Source organism: Alosa pseudoharengus, unplaced genomic scaffold (assembly GCF_046254945.1).
Source record: "Alosa pseudoharengus isolate Yale_2024_CS ecotype anadromous, Long Island Sound unplaced genomic scaffold, YU_APseudo_1.1 YU_APseudo_1.1_scf_2, whole genome shotgun sequence".
Taxonomy (NCBI): Eukaryota; Metazoa; Chordata; class Actinopteri; order Clupeiformes; family Clupeidae; genus Alosa; species Alosa pseudoharengus.
In genome coordinates, this window is record NW_027468663.1 from 55639402 (window position 1) to 55658730 (window position 19329).

The window sequence follows — 19329 nt, forward strand, 5'->3', positions numbered from 1 at the left end:
GTATTTTTATTTCCCCCTTCCTCCTTTATAATGTGTAGGTTATCTTATTATTTGTTTTATTTACCATAATTATTATACTATATCTCTTGTTATTTCAGTGTTACTGTAATCTCGGCTTCACTGAAAATGAGGACTACCGTCAATGAACCTCCGAGAATAAATAAAGATTGATTGAATTTTTAAATTCTTCTGTTTGTTTTCAAAGCTTTACATGGTTTAGCACCTCAGTATTTATGTGATCTTTTAATTCCTTACTGTCCTCCTAGACCTCTTCGATCATCTTCCCAGTGTTGTCTTTGTGTTCCTTCTGCCTCTCTTAAATCCAAAGGTGACAGAGCTTTCTCTGTCTATGCTCCCCAGCTTTGGAATAGCCTTCCTGATGTTGTGAAATCCTGCCCCACTATTAGTAGTTTTAAATCCAACCTAAAGACCTACCTCTTCTCCCTAGCTTTTAACACTCCCTGACTCCCTCACCTCTCCCTTTTTTTTTATTTGTTTGTATCTATATGTATCATTGTTATTATTATTATTTTTATTATTATTATTATTATTATTATTATTATTATTTCTATTATTATTATTATTTTATGTAAAGCACTTTGGTGCAATGCTATTGCTTTGAAATGTGCTATATAAATACATTTGACTTGACTTGACTTGACTTGAATTAATGAATGAATAGCACCCCCCATCGGCTGGTGTATGCTATACAGTGACGTCACGCAAACACATGCGTCTCTTTTCAATATGGCGCTGCCCTGAACAAGTCATGTTGCTGAATATCACTGTTGTTAGATCGCAGGTTTGTTGAAAGCATAAGTTAATGTTAAATTAGCTGCAGTCCAATTCATTTTAAATATTGCAATACGATGTATGTTTGTGACCCGAACTGTTGGTTAGTTAGTTTTGGGAAATGCGGACATGAGAGAGATTAGGACATTACAGAAACATTACTTTGCTAATGTAAGACTTCAGTAACGTTAAGAGAAAACACCGTTAACTTTGCAGGTGCTGTTATGTCGTTCAGTTTGCAGTTAAGGCAGGCTGTCCTTGTGACACACAGACTAGCTCGACAATGTGGTGTTCTGAGAGGGGACTGTCACGTCTGCCTCTGGCTAAATGTCACGGCCAGTGCGAGACACTTTGGGTCCAGCGAGGACGGCAGCAGCTCAGAGAGCCCTGCCCCTGGGCGTTCACGGTTACCCCTTAAAACGCCACTGTTAGGCAGGCGGAGATCCCTGTCACCCTTGGAAAGGGTCAGTCGTCTACTGCCACAGGAAAGCCTGAGCCCTGACGTGTGGCAGTTGCGGGAGGGCCAACAGGAGGGTGATGAAGAGCAGAGTGCTCAGGGTGATGCTTTGAATGGAGACATTCACACTCATCAGCAGATAGAGGGAAGTCAGGTGGAGATCAAGAGACGAGCGGAAGTGGACAGTGTTTCGGGTGATGAAGGCCTCACCTCGGTAGATTCTGTGACACCTTCGGAGTGCGTGGACTCCAGTCAGGACTCTCACGTCGGTCTTCCTGGAGAACGACCGCTAACCTACGGAGAAGTTGTCCTGGCCGAGCGACGGAGGAAAAAACAGATCGGCTTTCGGAAGATGTTCGCGCTGGAGGAGGGGGGGAAGCTGCACAGCACCTGGGGTTGGCTCTCGCACGGCACCATCGCCGAGAGCCCCTCAGGCTCGCTCCTCCGCACGTCTCTGGGCATCCCTCTGCTCTTGCGTCGGCCCAGTCTGGAGGAGTTCACCCTGTACATGAAGAGAGGCCCAGCCATCAGCTACCCTAAGGTATCAGCTAAGGTATTGCATTTAATTATGGAGAACAAGGAAGTACATGTGTGCTGTAACTTATTAATGAAGACGATTTTGTCCACAGTAGCAGACGGTTTAAGAAACACATTTAGGAGTTAAGTGCATACAGCATGCCAGTACTGTGCTTGATTACTACGGCAGCAGAACGTTCACAACAGAAGTTAACATCGTGCAGTCGCATATAACATAAAGATCCATCATTTCTTGACTTCCAAATATCCTCTGTTTTGTTCTCTAGTTTGCCCCCCTGTGATCTGGTCTCTGTGTTTCCCCTCAGGACTGCGCTGCCATGTTGACCATGATGGATGTGAACGAGGGGGACAGCGTGCTGGAGTCCGGCTCTGGATCAGGAGCCATGAGTCTCTTCCTCTCCAGAGCAGGTGAGGCCTCAGGAGAGATGCACCGCATGCCGCATCATCTCTCAACAGATACACTCAATGGCAATGACATTTAAATGAGGGATTATAAACTCTCTCTCTCTCCCTCCCTCTCTGTCTCTCTCTCCCTCCCTCCCTCATTCTCTCTCTCCCTCTCTGTCTCTCTCTCTGTCTCTCTGTCTCCCTCTTTCACTCTACGTGTGCCTGTAGTACAGTACTCTGGTTTTACCAGCCAAAACAGGAGTGTGCATATTGTGCTCAAGATCACCTCTTGCATAGTCCAGGTGTTTCGCTGTGGAGCTCACATCTCCTAACCTGACCCTCGCCAGATGAATTTCGCTCCGCCTAGCTCCACTCATCCATCTGGAACCGATCCATTGGAATGGCGTTTCAGAAGGCTGGGCCTTATCAAAAAATGCTTGCATATGATTGACGTGCTACTTCAACCACTCACATCGAAGCCAACCCGTGACGCTGATAACAGTCTCACGGTCGCTTCTCCACTACGTCACATCTATGAAACTCCCGCCCTGCGTCCTGATTGGCTGAACCATAAAGTCGGTTGCAGAAATCACTCTCAATGGAAGAGGTCCCAGATGGATGTGAGTGAAGCTAGGCGGAGCTAAGTGGAACGAAATTCATCTGGCGAGGGTCAGGTTACACATCTCCCTCCCTTTGTCCGTTTCTCCTGACAGTGGGCTCTAAGGGCAGAGTTTTGAGTGTGGAGGTGAGGGACGACCACCACAGACGAGCCGCCCTCAACTACAAGCGCTGGCGGACATCTTGGAGCCTGCGAAGAGGAGAGGATTGGCCAGACAATGTGCAGTTCCACAAAGCAGACCTGCAGACTGCTGGACCACTCCTGACCGGCTGGGGCTTCAACTCAGTGAGAACAGCGCCACCTTCCTGCCACTGTGCATATTACAGCTCATCCTAACTGCATGCAAGCCGTCGACTGTCGTGTGATAGTATGTGCTCTCTGTGCACACTGAATCCGGCAGACATGCTGGTATAGCAGCAACACGAGGGACAGAAAGACAATAGGCACAGCACTGTGTCGCTTGGCATCCGGTTAGGACATTCCTATTGAAATCAATGTAATTAAACTAGGGCTGTCAAAATAACTGATTCATTTCGATTAATTAATTTGAGAAAAAAGAACTGATTAAAAAAATTAGTGCAGATTAATCGATTCCGTATGACCTTTGACCCCGAGCCATTGTAGTCAGTAAAAATTAGACTGTAAAATGAAGGAGAGAGAAGAAAACGTGCTGCCTGGATCATTGATGGAAACATTTACTTTTAAAAAACGGCCTGATGGTGTTGATAAAAAATAAAGTGTTGAAAATAAAGCCCTCTGCAATGTCTGCAGCAAGGAATTGGCATATCACCAGAGTTCATCAACTCTGTAGTCGCACATCAATGCAAAGAAATAAGTGTTGACATTGAGGGGAGTGTTAATTTATTTTCATTGTGTCCCCTAGGTTATATCTGTGGCCTGAAATGCCTTGTATGTGAAAAAAAACTTCTTCCCTAAGCACTTTTGAATTTATTTCCTCATTACCCATATTAGGTCATATCATAGATTATTATGGCAATTATTTGAACAGTCAAAATAATAATAAAAGAGTCTTTGAACTTTAATGTCACTAATGCTGATTATTCAATGACTCATTTGAATTTAAATATTTAAAATACTTTCATAGCAAAAATTATATATGCGATTAATTAATCACAGAGTATGTAATTAATTAGATAATTTTTTTTAATCGATTGACAGCCCTAAATTAAACAGATTTTGTTGGCAACGCTCGCATTGCATGCAATTAGGATGCGGTGTTAGTCCCCGGTTATTCCATGCGTTGTCTGCTACCCCGCTGGTTTTGCATGTGACAGTGTCCATACCCATCATTGGTTTGTGTTTGAGTATCTCTCATAGCAAACTTGGTTTGCCACCTAAGCATTGCTGAATTCATATTTGACTAGGGGGAAACTGTCAGTGGCTCAGCCTCTCTAGTTCAGCTAAAATTGAAATTCACTTGTAGCCTCAGCTGTTATTTTGTGATGATGCCACATAGACCTGATGTCATGTCTTTGCTTCTCTTTTTCTCAGATGGCACTGGATATGGTGAACCCTCACCTCGTTGTGCCCGCCGTCCTGCCACACCTTCACCCAGGGGCTGTGTGTGCTGTCTATTTGGCAAAGTGCGTCACACTCACCTCATCACATTCACCTTTAGAGTGGACTAATTCACTAAAAGTATTCCAACATTCTATATTAGTAATGAGTAAAGTATTATTTGTTGAAAGTGATCAATGCTACGTGATCACTGTAATGCGTTTCTTCCAGTGTTAGTTTTCACTAACTAAACTGAAAAAAAAACACTTGATTATTCTCTTACTCTAATGGCCTGTGCTTCACCTGGTCTGTTCTCTCTGCCCTTGGTGTGGTCAGTGTGACGCAGATAGTTGATTTGCTGGAGGGAATCCGCTGTTCCAAACTACCTCTGGTTTGTGAGCGCATCATCGAGGTGCAGTACCGGGATTGGTTACTGGCCCCGTCATTCAGGAAAGACGGCAGCTTCAACAGCAGGAGAGCTCTGTCAGAGGGCAATCCGGAAGAGGAGGAGGAGGATGACGAATCCAATGGTGAAGACAAAGGTGTGCTGCATTTTTTAAATATCATTTAATTGGTGTGTTTAGCTGATGCTTGTGTCCAAAGGAACTTACATAGACCAACTGGAGGGCCAGTGTCCCTGGAGCAATATGGGGTTAAGTGCTTTGATTAAGGGCACATTGATGGCAACCCGGGAATCAAACCCACGACTTTCTGGCTTACTGCCTACTAGCCCAGTTAGCCACTACAATACCACTGGCCCAAAAAACAATTTGATGGTCTATACATTCCTTGTCACTTTTACTGTTCAAGTTTGAGTCAAAATCAAGTAATTTATTTGTCATACATTTGTACAAAGTACAGATATGTAGTGAAATGCTTACTGCTGACTAAAGCTGCATATAGACAGCCGGCGATTCACTTGCCGCCCATCGGCTCAACAAATTTAAAAGGTTGAAGGTAGTGGGTTATATTTGTTGCTAAGTGTTGAATATAAACTATTTAGCAAGGTATGCCTGACGCAGGCATGTTGACGTCCAGTAAAGGGTCACGTCTCTAAATGTTTTTCAGAGGAAGCCCGCAGTCCAGCCTCCAGGCCGTTCGGCAGTGTGCCATATATCGCAAGACCACACCCAGAGCAGGGGGGACACACGGGTGAGTGGTCAGGCTAGACGCTGAAGAGCCAATAGATTATTTTTCTCTTTTGTGGCTCAAACATGTTTTGAGTTTGATTGACTGTATACAATGTGGGCCATATTTATGGATGGTGTGTGGGCAGCATTCCACTGGTCAACATCCAAAACCTTGAACATGTGTTAATGTTCCAATACATCAAAATGGGTAATTTGTGTGGAAACACCTTGTATAGGTTAGAAAACTAATGCTAAAAACATGTATGCTGCTGATTTGTGGAGGTAAACCATTAAACAGGACACCATTTCCGGGGCAGCCGTGGCCTACTGGTTAGCACTTTGGACCTGTAGCCTCGTTCCTAATTGAATATACTTGGCAATCTTATTACTCATTCAGGTTTTTCTGGATGGTCTGACACCTTTTTCTTTGGTGTTACAAACTCAGAACACAATACTTATTTTTGGGTTCACAGGGACTTAATAATACAGTAATGGCTTGTTAATAACCCTTCATGATTTGGAGCTTTAGTGTTTGAACCATTGACTTTATAGAGTCACTATGTCCATATCTACATACAGTCAATGGTTTGCACCTGATACTCGAGTCGTACAATTAGCCAAGAAAGATGTGTTGAAGAGAAAAACATCCCTCACCATAAATGTGGCCCTGCATGCGCTGTCAGCACACTGAATAGGGAGTTTGGGGACCACATAGTACTTGGTTTAAGCTTTATGTACCCTTGGTAAAACTTATCAGATTAAACAAACAAATAAATAAACAAACTGCTGCAAAAAAATAATGTTTTGTTGTTTAATTGTATTTCAGCGTTCCTGGTGAGATTGCGGAAGATTCTGAAATAGTGTTCTAAAACCTCCAGACAGGTCTACTGGACGGCCAAAATCATGGTCAGGTTGAATGTGCAGTGTTTTCCATGTATTTAATTTTTTTATTATTAAACGAATTCTCTTGATTTTGTTGGTCTTCCATGTCTCTGGTAAGCCTGATACTCTAAATCAAGTGTAACATTCCATGACTTTTCCCTGACAAAAAAATCTGAATTTCCATGACTTATAATGAGAAGATTTCTGAGCAGCCGCATAGCGTTCAAGAATCTTTGACTTTTTTTTAGAGCGGAATATGAATAAATGGGTATTGAAGAAACAAAGTTGGGCTAACCATCACCACTCAAACAAGCAGTAAAGATAACAAAGTTGGGCTAACAATCACCACTCAAACAAGCAGTAAAGCTAATAACCAGATATACACCAATTCTGTGTGGAAATACATTTGTATTAATGTGTTTTGGAAAGTTCTAAACTGCTACAACAAAATTCCCTGATATTCCATGACTTTGCTAGCCTGGCTAACGTCAGACCTCATTGAGATGGGGTCTGGGAACTAGACATTAATTTTCTCGTATTTGAAACGTGGTTTACGAATGCCCAGAGCCGTTTATTGGGTGCTACGAATGTCTATCAAATGCGTCTGTACATAGCTCATAACGGCTTCGGTGTGTAGTCATCGTCTTGCTGCCCTCCCTCTGTTCTGTGATTGGTTCCTTCGTTGAGGTGAAAACGAAGTCCATAGAATCCAGGCTGCCTAGCAGCGTGAATAAAATCACGCGCGTAAGGCAGCATGGGAAAACCCAGGGTATGACTTTGCCCCAAATATGATAAAATTCCCTGACTTTCCATGTCTGGAATACTTCATCAAAATTCCATAACCCGTGGGAACCCTGCTCTATTCTCCAAAATATCCACCCTTGTCTAGACTAGTCTAGAGCACCTAAACAGCTGAAAATGTACAATATAATGGACAGAAAACCCAGTGTGAAAATATTAATGTGCAAAGATATTAAGACAAATTTCTAAAGGTCATGGTCATAATGACCATTAAAAAAATAATGTATGAATCAGAATAGTCCACTATTAAATAATCACATTTCAAAAACAATGAAAAAGTTTACAACTAAGTATATTCGTAGAAAGTACTTGAGAAGTAAGAAGTACTTGCAATCTTTGTACAATCTCTGGTATTCCTTCCCAAATGTAAATGTACAATTCTCCAACAGTTATTCACAGCAACCGAAGTTCTTTCCATAAAGTATTTATTGTCACACAGTGGCTTCAGAGTTAAAACACGAAACCAGTAAACGACCCCCTTGGATCCCACAGCATTTTCAACAGCCACTCAAATCACTTCATTAGGAGGCGCTCGTGCTGTACGTGTTCCTGGGGTAAATGCAACCGGTAACACTGCAGACATGTTCACGCCTGGTTAGATCGCCAGGTGTTGACCATAAATACATAAATACCTCTCATCATCCAGAGCTGAGGGTGAGAGAACATAAATTATTTAAGTTGTGACACTATCAGGACACTGGCCTTCGGTCTGAAAGGTATGTGTAATTCACACAACCTATTTACAATTAACTGTAACTAATGAGAGTTCAGTTTCTGGATTCTGATAACTTAATGTTGAAGTACATGTTTTCACATTACCTGGTTGAAGAACCCTATACAAACCAGTATAAGCTCAAACTATACGTTCTTTTCAAAAAGCAGTGTTACAAAAATATCTTGTCTTTTTTGACAGATACACATAAATGAACTGACAAATCCAACAATTTGTGGATCAATGTCTACAAATAACTATATATTCATTTACATATATACTCAAATATTACATGTGTATTTGAATTTACTCTTCGCCAATCCAGTCCATTGTAGGGTCATGTTCTGCCTCACACACCAGGTCTCCAACTGTAAAACACAGGCAAGACAAAGGGAACTTATGGCCACCTTACACCAAACAACTTTGACAAGATTTGGGAAAGATTTTTGAAAGACTAGTCTTTTAACTAATGCCCCCCATTCAAGCTTTACTCAAAAGACTCCAATCTTTCAAGAATCTTTCCCAAATCTTGTAAAAGTTGTTTGGTGTAAGGAGGCCATTAGTTGCCTGAAGTATTAATTCAAGATCTCTAACAAAAGCTTGGATCATATGTATCATTGTGAACCAATCGTATAAATTCTCTGGAGACACCAAACATTTGCTAACCTTAGCTTAGCATAAACAATTCTTAAATCACTTACATTGAGAAGAACTGTAACTGCTGTCATAATTTACTAAGCCCTGGGAAAGATTTTAAAGATCATAGTCTAATTGAAAGGGGCCCGAAATAGGAGTTAGTTCAGTGGTTCAGCCACTCCACCCATCGGGTTTATATTCTCCAGCCATAGGATTTATATTCTCCACCCATAGGATTTATATTTTTCAAAGGAACACGCCAACTTTTTGGGAAACTAGCATATTTGCCATCTACCCCAGAGTTGGATAAGAGGATCTCCATATCCTTCTCTTCTCTGGGAATGCAATAACCCAGTCTGACACTGTTAGTCTAGCTTAGCATAATTCACTGGAAGTTAGCCTACAGTTAGCCTACAGCTACAAGGGAGCTTTTGCCTTTTCAGATGACCTGTGGCCAAACAGACTCACCTGTGGGGTCCTGGGAGCAGCATAGGCAGACGCGGCGTTGCCTGTTCCGCCTGCTGGGCCTGGCGGGCACTCTGCCTCGGGCAGGAGGAGGAGGCGGCGTGCTCTCTAGAGAGAGTGACAGGCTGAAGGGGAGCGGCGAGGAGGAGGAGACGGCAGGGGAGTTGTGGTTGGCGGAGGAGGAGTCGTCGAGGCAGCAGGAGGAGCAGGAGGAGGAGGAGGAGGTGGACGAGGCCGAGGCGGTGAGGGCGGCGCTTTTGGCACAGAGGCCACAGGGCTCGGGGCAGCCGGCAGACGGCCCGCGGGGCAGGTGCACCTGGTCACGGTCACCGTACTGGCGCTGTGCCCCACTGTGGTGCTCCGCACGGACCCGCTGCCAGATGAAGTGGGTCGGCACAATGGCCATTACCTGTGCAGGTGGACACACACACACACACACATGATCACCACACATGAACACACACACACACTCACACACACAATCATGATCACCACACATGAACACACACACACACACACACACATGATCACCACACATGAACACACACACACACACACACACACAATCATGATCACCTCACATGAACACATGAACACACACACACACACACACACACACACATGATCACCTCACATGAACACATGAACACACACACACACACACACACACACACGATCACCTCACATGAACACACACACACACACACACACACACACAATCACCTCACATGAACACACACACACACACACACACACACAAACATGATCACCTCACATGAACACACACACACACACACACACACACACATGATCACCTCACATGAACACACACACACACACACACACACACACATGATCACCTCACATGAACACACACACACACACACACACACACACACACACACACAATCATGATCACCTCACATGAACACACACACACACACACACACACACAATCATGATCACCTCACATGAACACACACACACACACACACACACAATCATGATCACCTCACATGAACACACACACACACACACACACACAATCATGATCACCTCACATGAACACACACACACACACACACACACACAATCATGATCACCACACATGAACACACACACACACACACACACACAATCATGATCACCACACATGAACACACACACACACACACACAATCATGATCACCACACATGAACACACACACACACACACACAGAAACATGATCACCTCACATGAACACACACACACACACACACACAATCATGATCACCACACATGAACACACACACACACACACACAATCATGATCACCACACATGAACACACACACACACACACACACACAATCATGATCACCACACATGAACACACACACACACACACACACACACAGAAACATGATCACCTCACATGAACACACACACACACACACACACACAATCATGATCACCTCACATGAACACACACACACACACACACAATCATGATCACCTCACATGAACACACACACACACTAGTGATGTAGTACTCGAGTCCGGTCTCGAGACCAATTTCTGCTTTCTCGGTCTCGTCTCGGACTGGTTCCTTCAAAGACTCGGTCTTGACTCGGTCTCCGACCACAGTGGGAGAAGGACTCGTAATTTCAGACCGAGTCCTCGAGACCAACGCATTTATGTTCATATAAAAGAACAGACAACACATAACAACAACAATAATAAAATGCAATGTTGACCGGCATTATTTAAATATGACATCCCATGGTGCAATGCAAAGACACTGCCGTCAGAGCCGTTTATTTATCTCTATGGCTCTGCTGCCAGTGAGTGTCTGTAGGTCAGCATAGTCCATATTAAGACGTTAAGACTGCTCCTCTAAACAATTCCCAATCTAGCTTAGTCTGTAGGCCTAACGGTTGATTATTAACTGGGGTGATATTAAATTATGAATATGAAAACTGACATTTTTTTATGGTCTTGGTCTCGACTCGGTCTCGACTCCTAAAGGACTCGGTCTCGACTCGGACTTGCTTCCTCAAAGACTCGGTCTCGACTCGGACTCGACTGTATTTGAAAACCAACAGACTCGGTCTCGACCCTTCAAGGACTCGGTCTTGACTCGGACTCGGCATAGGCGGTCTCGTCCCCATCACTAACACACACACACACACACAATCATGATCACCACACATGAACACACACACACACACAAAATCATGATCACCTCACATGAACACACACACGTCACACACACAAAATCATGATCACCTCACATGAACACACACACACACACAATCACATAATCATGATCACCTCACATGAACACACACACACACACACATACACACACACACACACGGTCATGATCACCTCACATGAACACACACACACACAAACATGATCATCTCACATCAACTATGAACACACCTACACACACAGAAACACGATCACCTCACATGAACACATACAGTATACACACACTAACACACAATCATGATCACCTCACATGAACACACACACACACACACACACACACACACACACACACACACACACACACACACACACACACACACACACACACACACACACACACACGATCACCACATAACACACATTTCCTCTTCACTCAATCTTTACACACTATCAAGCACACTTGGGGGCAGCCGTGGCCTACTGGTTAGCGGTTCGGACTTGTAACCGGAGGGTTGCCGGTTCGAACCCCGACCAGTAGGAATGGCTGAAGTGCCCTTGAGCAAGGCACCTAACCCCTCACTGCTCCCCAAACGCCGCTGTTGTTGCAGGCAGCTCACTGTGCTGGGATTAGTGTGTGCTTCACCTCACTGTGTGCTGAGTGTGTTTCACTAATTCACGGATTGGGATAAATGCAGAGATCAAATTTCCCTCACGCGATCAAAAGAGTATATATACTTATACTTAACACACACACATACAAACAAACACACATGCTAAGATCAAATGACAGGACAGTCTTAATATCAGCTTCATTGACCAAAGCAGTGGAAGGAAGAGAAAACACCTTTCATGAAGAATAAACAAACAGATACAAATAAGCCTAGCTGAGCTCAAATTCATATTGGCTGGGCAAACAGCAGAGATGTGGATGAACAACTGGTACTCTTACCTCCTCACAGCAGCGGCGACTGACAGCTGCCCGGTACTCGATGCGTGCCCACAGTTTGTCCCTCTGCTTCAGGAAGCCTGGGAACTGTTTCCGCCAGCTCTTCCCCAGCGCCCACGGGAAAATCTCATACTTGCCCTCCTCGTCGTCCTCCTCCATAGTGTTAGCCAGGTAACTGCACAGATAAGAGAGAGGAGAGTCCAGACGTCTAGTCAGCTTTGTGATGAGCAGCAGCAGGGCGGGCAGACATATACAGTAGTTCAGTCACTTATAGGGCTTATGGGCAGACATCTACAGTAGTTCAGTCACTTCCTCCTGCTGAACGTCAGCAAGACCAAAGAGATTGTTGTTGACTTCCGGAGAGGTCACACCCAACACCTGCCACTGACCATCGACGGTGCTGTGGTGGAGAGAGCGAGCAGCACCAAATTCCTGGGGGTGCACATCAGTGAAGACCTCTCCTGGACCACCAACACAGCATCACTGGCGAAGAGAGCTCAGCGCCGCCTGTACTTCCTGCGGAAACTCAGGCGAGCAAGTGCTCCACCAGCCATCATGACCACATTCTACCGAGGCACCATTGAGAGCATCCTCTCCAGCTGTATCGCTGTGTGGGGCGGAAGCTGCACTGAATACAACAGGAAAGCCCTGCAGCGCATAGTGAACACAGCTGGAAGGATTATTGGTGCTTCACTCCCCTCCCTGAAGGACATTTACACCACCCACCTCACCCGCAAGGCGACCAAAATTGTGAGTGATGCAAGTCACCCCGCTCACAATCTGTTTGATCTACTGCCCTCTGGGAAGAGGTACAGAAGCCTGCGCTCCCGCACTACCAGACTCACCAACAGCTTCATACACCAAGCTGTTAGGATGTTGAACTCTCTCCCTCCTCTCCCCCCTCCACCCTCAGCTACATAACATCCTGGACATTGGACCCACAATGGCCGCCTGCACCACTCCACTTGCACACTTGTACACTTTGCAACTTGTTGTTGTTGTCCTGAAAACACAACACTTCTGCTGCTCTTACATAACTTGCACCACTATGCCACTTTATTTCTTACTTAGGTCAAACAGAACTACCTCAGCCTCTTATTGGCCTGACTTTGCACTAGTATTTTATTTTATTGACTGTCTATGCACAATTTCAACCATTTTTTATTTTTTCATTATATGTGCCCTCTTATTTACTTATTTACTTACTTTTTGTTTACTTGAATGTTATGTTTGTCTGTGGACTTAAAATTGGTAAAATATGTCTTGTCTCCACCGTGGGATAGTGAGAAACGTAATTTCGATCTCTTTGTATGTCTGGAACATGTGAAGAAATTGACAATAAAGCTGACTTTGACTTTGACTTTGACTTATAGGGCTGCAACTAACGACCGTTTTCTTAGTCGATTAAGCTGTCAATTGAAATTGTTTGATAATTAAAATGTCAGAAAATGTTGGTGAAAAAATGTTGTCTGGCGTTTCCAACAAGATTATGTCCCAAAATGCCTCGTTTTGTCCACACACCAAAGATATTTTGTTTACGGTCACTGAAGGGTAAATAATCTGAGAATTTTAAGGTCTTTTCCTTAAAGATGAACACAAACTAATTAACCAGTTATCAAAATAGTTAATATAATAGTTGAATCAATTAATTAATTGATTAATTGCTGCAGCCCTAGTCACTTATGGTAGTTTTTACAAAATGGAGACACACCGTCGATAGGTCTGGACCATTATCAGTGTCTCACCTACATTTTGTGAATAGTTCTGGCTATGACTATGTGGCCAATTAAAATACCCTATGGCACTAAATCTTAAATAGCTATTTAATCTCTGTTAGTCAGAAATATATTTTCCTTTGTAGTGAGGAGGCTACATCTATACTTACAGTGCTATGAAGAAGTTAGTTCTGTTGTGTTCATGAATGCTGAAATGAGCCCTTCTGAAGTAGACGAATGTCATTGCCAGCAAATACTAAATTGGGGGAAAAGACAACAGTAGAATAACATTTATCAGCACTGTCCTTATCCAGACATATAGAATCTGGATCAGCCATCTGTTCTTTGAGTGAATATTTGGCTAAATGTACATTGATAAGTTTACTTAATGTTCCAAGCCAGATAAATTGTATTAGTTTTCTTCTTACCTTGTCTGTGATTTTACAGCAACAATCCATCCATAAGAAATCCTGTATAAGGCCATCATCTGAAACAGAACACACTATTTGATGAAAAGGAAACTACTTTATGAATTTAGAAATAACCGTTTTCCTTTGGAGAAACAACACACAGAACTGTCTATTCTTCTCACCAAATAGTCTGAAGTAAGCTGCCATCTCCTGACGCTTAATCACAAGAGTGGGACCCCACGAGAGATATCTCTGAGCGGCGTCGTCATGACCCCGGCCGTTATGACTCTTCTCTGGCGGGCCTTGCACCTCTTGAATATTTGGTCGTTTCATCCGAAGGCCTCTCTTTAGCTGAAGACTGTGTGCAGTGGAGGGGTTGATGCGCACAGTTACCGAGGGAGGTGTTGTACTCCATCTTTGGCTTCGCTTCCTCATGACTTTCACCTTGTAACCCTTGGCTTGCAGCTCAAGACAATGAAGACTCTCTTACCAAGCCAGCGACACCTAGCTAACTGGCTAATTTGTGTAAAGTTTATCGTCAGCGCAACAGCCGAGGTTACCTGTCAACAACAATTCAAACGACACGGTTTGTCAATTAAACGACAGCTAACGAACCAAACACTGACAAACGTTACCTACAGACCTGTAGCTACGGACTAACTTATAAGTAAGTGTTGACTTGCCAGCCAAATTTCCACGAAGCTGCAAACGGTAGCCAGCTGTCTTGAAAACGAATTCTATGGGGAAACCATTCTATGCATGCGCGCCGCGCTGCGCTGCACCACATGTAGATTTAGAATAATAAAAAAAGAGATGCTACTCTTTGCACTGACTAGAATTCTAGTAATCTTGTTGAACAATCTAAACGAAGTATTACATTACCTCAGACTTAATTTCAAACAAATGCAAGTTGACATTGGATGCTGACAAGACAGAAATATTAGAGCGTGGGAACCAAATGTAACTTTGGTAATGTCGACTCTGGACACGTCAATCAATTTGATCTGTGAAAGGTGTGTGCTGTGCCAATTAAGCGGCAACATTCTAATCTATATTTTTTAGTCTGTGGTGCCAATGTGAATTCTTCAGGCAGGTTGGGCGCGTTCTGTTGCGAATGGCCTGTGTAGGCCTTTCATCTCAAACATGACTAAACTAAATGTCGAAACTAAAATGTCATGACTAAACTAAAATCCAAAATAATTCAAATATATAATGTATTTACAGTGGAGTTCAAGAACAGAAGTTTGAGCAAGTCAGTTGTAGGCCTACTTGGAATGTTGCCTTTTTTATTGTTGAAACCATGGACTGTATAAAATAGGTTGAAAAACACTTAAAATAAATATATTCGCAGATTAAGTAAGGCAAACAAGTTAATTAATGAATAAATAAATACACGTTCTTGTATGTCGCAGTCTCGCAGACCATGCGCCAATGTGCAATGCTCTGGTGGAACTATTATCTGAGAGCCCAGATGGACAGGGTTGTAAATAGGTGTGGCACAATAGCTCACTGCGTGGTGCGTGGCGGTGGTGGTAGCCTGAAGTGTGGAAGAATCATCACGTACCGGCGTTGGTGAAAATGGCGTTGAACCTTACCATCAACTCCAGCAATCCACCTTTAGGTATGTCATGTGATCATACGGAATCTTTTACAATGATTTTGATCGTGCAATACTGTCGTTGACCAAGTCCCACAGATATGTTGGCTAAGTAAGTTAGCTAGCCAAATTAACTTAGCAGGCTGTCATCCTTTCAAACCTCAGTGACACGCAGCAAGTCGTGCTGCTAGTTAGCTAACAGCCCTTTGCTTTTGCCTTCGTGGCATGGTGTGGTTTCTGATTGTTTACTAGCTAATAATCCATTTATTTGACAGGCAGATACCGTTGAAATTCTATTGTATTACTGTCTTATTATTCTAAATGACTTAGCGATAGGAACGTTACATATAATCGATATATTACGCCTACGTTGGTGTTAGTCTACCAGAACAAGCTTTGCCTCAAAGATAAAAGGTAACACTATTTTCCAAGTTTTGGTCGACGATGATTTCATCCAATTATGTTCTTTATTAATTGTATCCTTCTGCAAGAGGTGCATTCACAAAATAGCAGCAGCTACTCTAATGTTTTGTTGTCTGATGTTTTATGGCTTCATCCCAGCAAACACACTAACGTGGCCATCACGTGGCCGCAACGTGATTTTCCAACCAATGTTTACGTTGCCGCCACGTTAATTTCCAACGTGGCGGCAACCGGAAAAGTGAAAGACGCCTTGATGTTGCCGCCACGTTATTTGACAACATTACCGCGACATATAGGCGACATGCAGGCAACCTTCCTGCAACTTAATGGCCACGTAACCGCAACTTTATAGCAACATTGAAACCCATGTTGGAGGTCGCCAGAATGTTGTCAGGATGTTAAAAAAACAGCTCTGGGCGGATCTGCAGATGCAGTCCTCATTTGCCCACTCACTTGGTTTAGGAAGAACAGAGCGACATTTCACATTTGATTACACCATTTATTTAAATTCATTTAATTTGGGAGTTCCTGCCGATGACTTGATGTGCTGCTGCTGCTGCTGCTCCTCCTCCTCCTCCTACTGCTGCTGCCGGGCCTGCAAGCAAAGAAGAAAACCTTTAGCTTTCAGGTAAGAGCTGCACTTTTTTTGAATTTGTGCAGACTGTCCCGAAGTTTACGTACGTTTTATTGTGCTGCATACTCCGGGTTCCGAGCAGTGGCAGCTTCTCCTTCCCCTTCAGGTTGCTGCCTCCAAATTTAGTAGTGTGGGCTACAGAAAACAACATTTAAATTAAGAGAGGCACAACATAGCCAACGTTTTCGGTCACCAACCATGAGAGAAAGGGTTCCACTTTCATCTCACACACACAGGCTACTAGCTCGTCGTGTCTTAAAACATGCCAAACTAACGTCTTCTCTGGGGAGTCCGTTACTGCATATATTTCATATAAAATCATAGCACACCATCTACTAATTACACTTGTCATATTCAATAACATTCACATATCATATTAATATTAAAACACTAACATTACAGTACAGTAAAGTACAGTAACAAACAGTAAACGTAAATCTCCGATTGGTTTTTTATATCATTCAATTAGCTCAAAGTTATCCTAGCATGCTACATGCTAGCCCCATTCTAATGCAATTGCTGCTACGCGATGCTAATCACTCGCTAGCCTTAACAATCTTTGCTAGCAGATAAATTACTCACCGGCGTTCAAAAGAAGTGGATAAAGACGTGAAAACAATGAGGGAAGATTAAGGACAAAGTAGAAATAGTAAAACGACTTAAGAGGTATTAAAAATGATTCACGATAGAAAGGTGTCAAGGAGTAAAAGGTTTTGATTCAAAGTCTATTCAAGTGTAACGTTATCGAGTAGAACGTAAAATAAACGAATTCTGGTATCCAAGCAACACGCTTGTCAAAATAAAAGCATTTCCCGTTGACTAGAAAATCGTATGTCCTTCTGGATTGTTAATTATTTTGTTATTTATTCAATTTATGTACCTATTTATTTAACATTGGCAACTAATTTTGGGTTTAGTAACCAATGCTTAGGTGGGTTACACCTTCACCCCTTCTCCATCGACTTTGTTTGTGCATGCACATAAAAATGTCAAAGCAAAATAAGATTTAGGTAAGCATAGACAATTGACTCAACCTAATGTTACATCTAAAAGGCAAGCTCGTATTAACAATGTTTGGTCTCCTCATTGCCAATGCACAGGCTGCAGAGGGCAGCATGGTGGTACTCCTCACATCTGGTGTAGAGTAGAGTTACAGGCATAAAAACAAGATCAGTCAGAGACTTTCAAATGAGGAGACAGCACTCAAAAAATCCTCCATGGGGTTAGTTTGTAACGCCAATGGCGTTGTCTACACATATCCCACCCCTTCTTCGCCAAAATGTCGACATGTGTATACATTGAGCCAATCATGTGGTGTGATGTGACTACATTGAGCCAATTATGTGCTGTGTTGTGCAGACATCATGCCAATCATGTGTTGTGAACTTGCCACTGGAGCACACTGGTGTCGTGAAGCCTTGTGCATGCGTATTTCTGCCGAATAGGATGCCCGATGAGTACCCAAAAAGCGTTGCAATATGACTGCCGAGTGGAGGGACTTGCCTAAAAGGACTTTGGAGCAGTCAAACTCAGCTAGCTAGACACAATTGTTCTTGTATAGCTGTCTATGCACACTTTTTCATTTCGCTTGATATTTTATTAAACTGTGAGTGTGTGAACAGAAAGTATTAAGACATTCTTACCTTTTTTTTCTTTTCCAGGGACCGAACTGAAGAGGGATCGATCCACCATTTTGGAGACAACCGGAGGCAACATTGATAACCCTGACTCAGTTGCGACAGCAGAACCAGCATCTCTACGGCTTAAGGACAACTTCAGCTTGATAGAAAACTTGCAACACTTAATTGACATATGAACTGATGTTGAATTGGCACCACTTAGCCTACTTGCTGATCAAATAATTTGGTGAATACAATAATAATTGAATTATAATTAAGCTGGTGTTGTAATGTAGAATTATTTTCTCATGCTATGATTTCATACAACATTTGGGTTCTATGGAATTATTTGTTTTCTTATTGGACAGGAGACAGCTATTCCCAAAAGTGGGAATATCCCAGGTCAATAGAATAATCTGGTGTTTTAAGGTTAATTAGTCGGTGGCAGAATTAATGTATTGAATCAACACAGCATTTGTGATCGCAGGGTTGTTACCTTCGCCACTCGGCCTCAGAACCTCGAGGTTACAGCCAAACAAAACACCTGTGATTATATCATTACCCAACACTCCTACTCACACAATTTCAAATTGCTTAACCTCTTTTCAGCCTTGGTAACTGAATACTAAAATTAAACTTAGGTTGATTGTCAGTTATCAGTCTTATCCTGTGGGTCATGTGCACTGCTGTTATTTTCTTATAACTTAATATAAAGCATAGTTTGGATTGGATTCTGATTAGCAGTCAGTGGTTTAGCTACTCTCCACCTCAGCCTCTCCAAGGTCTTTATGCTCTCTCCTGGTTGACCAATGCCTACCCTGCAACGTGGTTTGTTTGTACACATCACTTGAA

The 19329-nt window shown here is 43.0% G+C and overlaps 3 protein-coding genes and 1 long non-coding RNA gene across 6 annotated transcripts in view; 2 read left to right on the forward strand and 2 right to left on the reverse strand.

Moving 5' to 3' along the window:
- Positions 1–756: 756 nt before the first annotated feature.
- Positions 757–6411, forward strand: trmt61b (tRNA methyltransferase 61B). Of its 2 annotated transcripts, none has more exons than XM_076296092.1 (7): positions 757–1802; positions 2092–2194; positions 2887–3077; positions 4305–4396; positions 4647–4852; positions 5379–5462; positions 6267–6411. In XM_076296092.1, exons 1-7 carry the CDS (start codon positions 1017–1019, stop codon positions 6299–6301), a joined length of 1497 nt encoding a protein of 498 aa, XP_076152207.1. In that variant the 5' UTR covers positions 757–1016; the 3' UTR covers positions 6302–6411. The 2 variants fall into 2 exon arrangements, with proteins under 2 accessions (XP_076152207.1, XP_076152208.1); XM_076296093.1 differs by having other exon boundaries at positions 757–1790.
- Positions 6412–8141: 1730 nt separating this feature from the next.
- spdya (speedy/RINGO cell cycle regulator family member A) lies at positions 8142–14861 on the reverse strand. The gene is made up of 6 exons (XM_076293341.1): positions 14387–14861; positions 14223–14281; positions 13965–14050; positions 12083–12254; positions 8940–9345; positions 8142–8203 (listed from the first exon to the last, which is right to left on the reverse strand). Exons 1-6 carry the CDS (start codon positions 14637–14639, stop codon positions 8142–8144), a joined length of 1038 nt encoding a protein of 345 aa, XP_076149456.1. The 5' UTR covers positions 14640–14861.
- Positions 14862–15706: 845 nt separating this feature from the next.
- eprs1 (glutamyl-prolyl-tRNA synthetase 1) overlaps positions 15707–19329 on the forward strand; it is a 43573-nt gene continuing 39950 nt past the window's right edge. For both annotated transcript variants that reach the window (XM_076295563.1, XM_076295564.1), the window contains exon 1: positions 15707–15825. In XM_076295563.1, coding sequence (XP_076151678.1) covers positions 15783–15825 — 43 coding nt within the window. In that variant the 5' untranslated portion in view covers positions 15707–15782. The remainder of the gene's footprint in view (positions 15826–19329) is intronic.
- On the reverse strand, positions 16737–17816 carry LOC143135429 (uncharacterized). The gene is made up of 3 exons (XR_012988950.1): positions 17441–17816; positions 16906–16993; positions 16737–16819 (listed from the first exon to the last, which is right to left on the reverse strand). It is a non-coding gene; the product is annotated as an uncharacterized LOC143135429 (long non-coding RNA).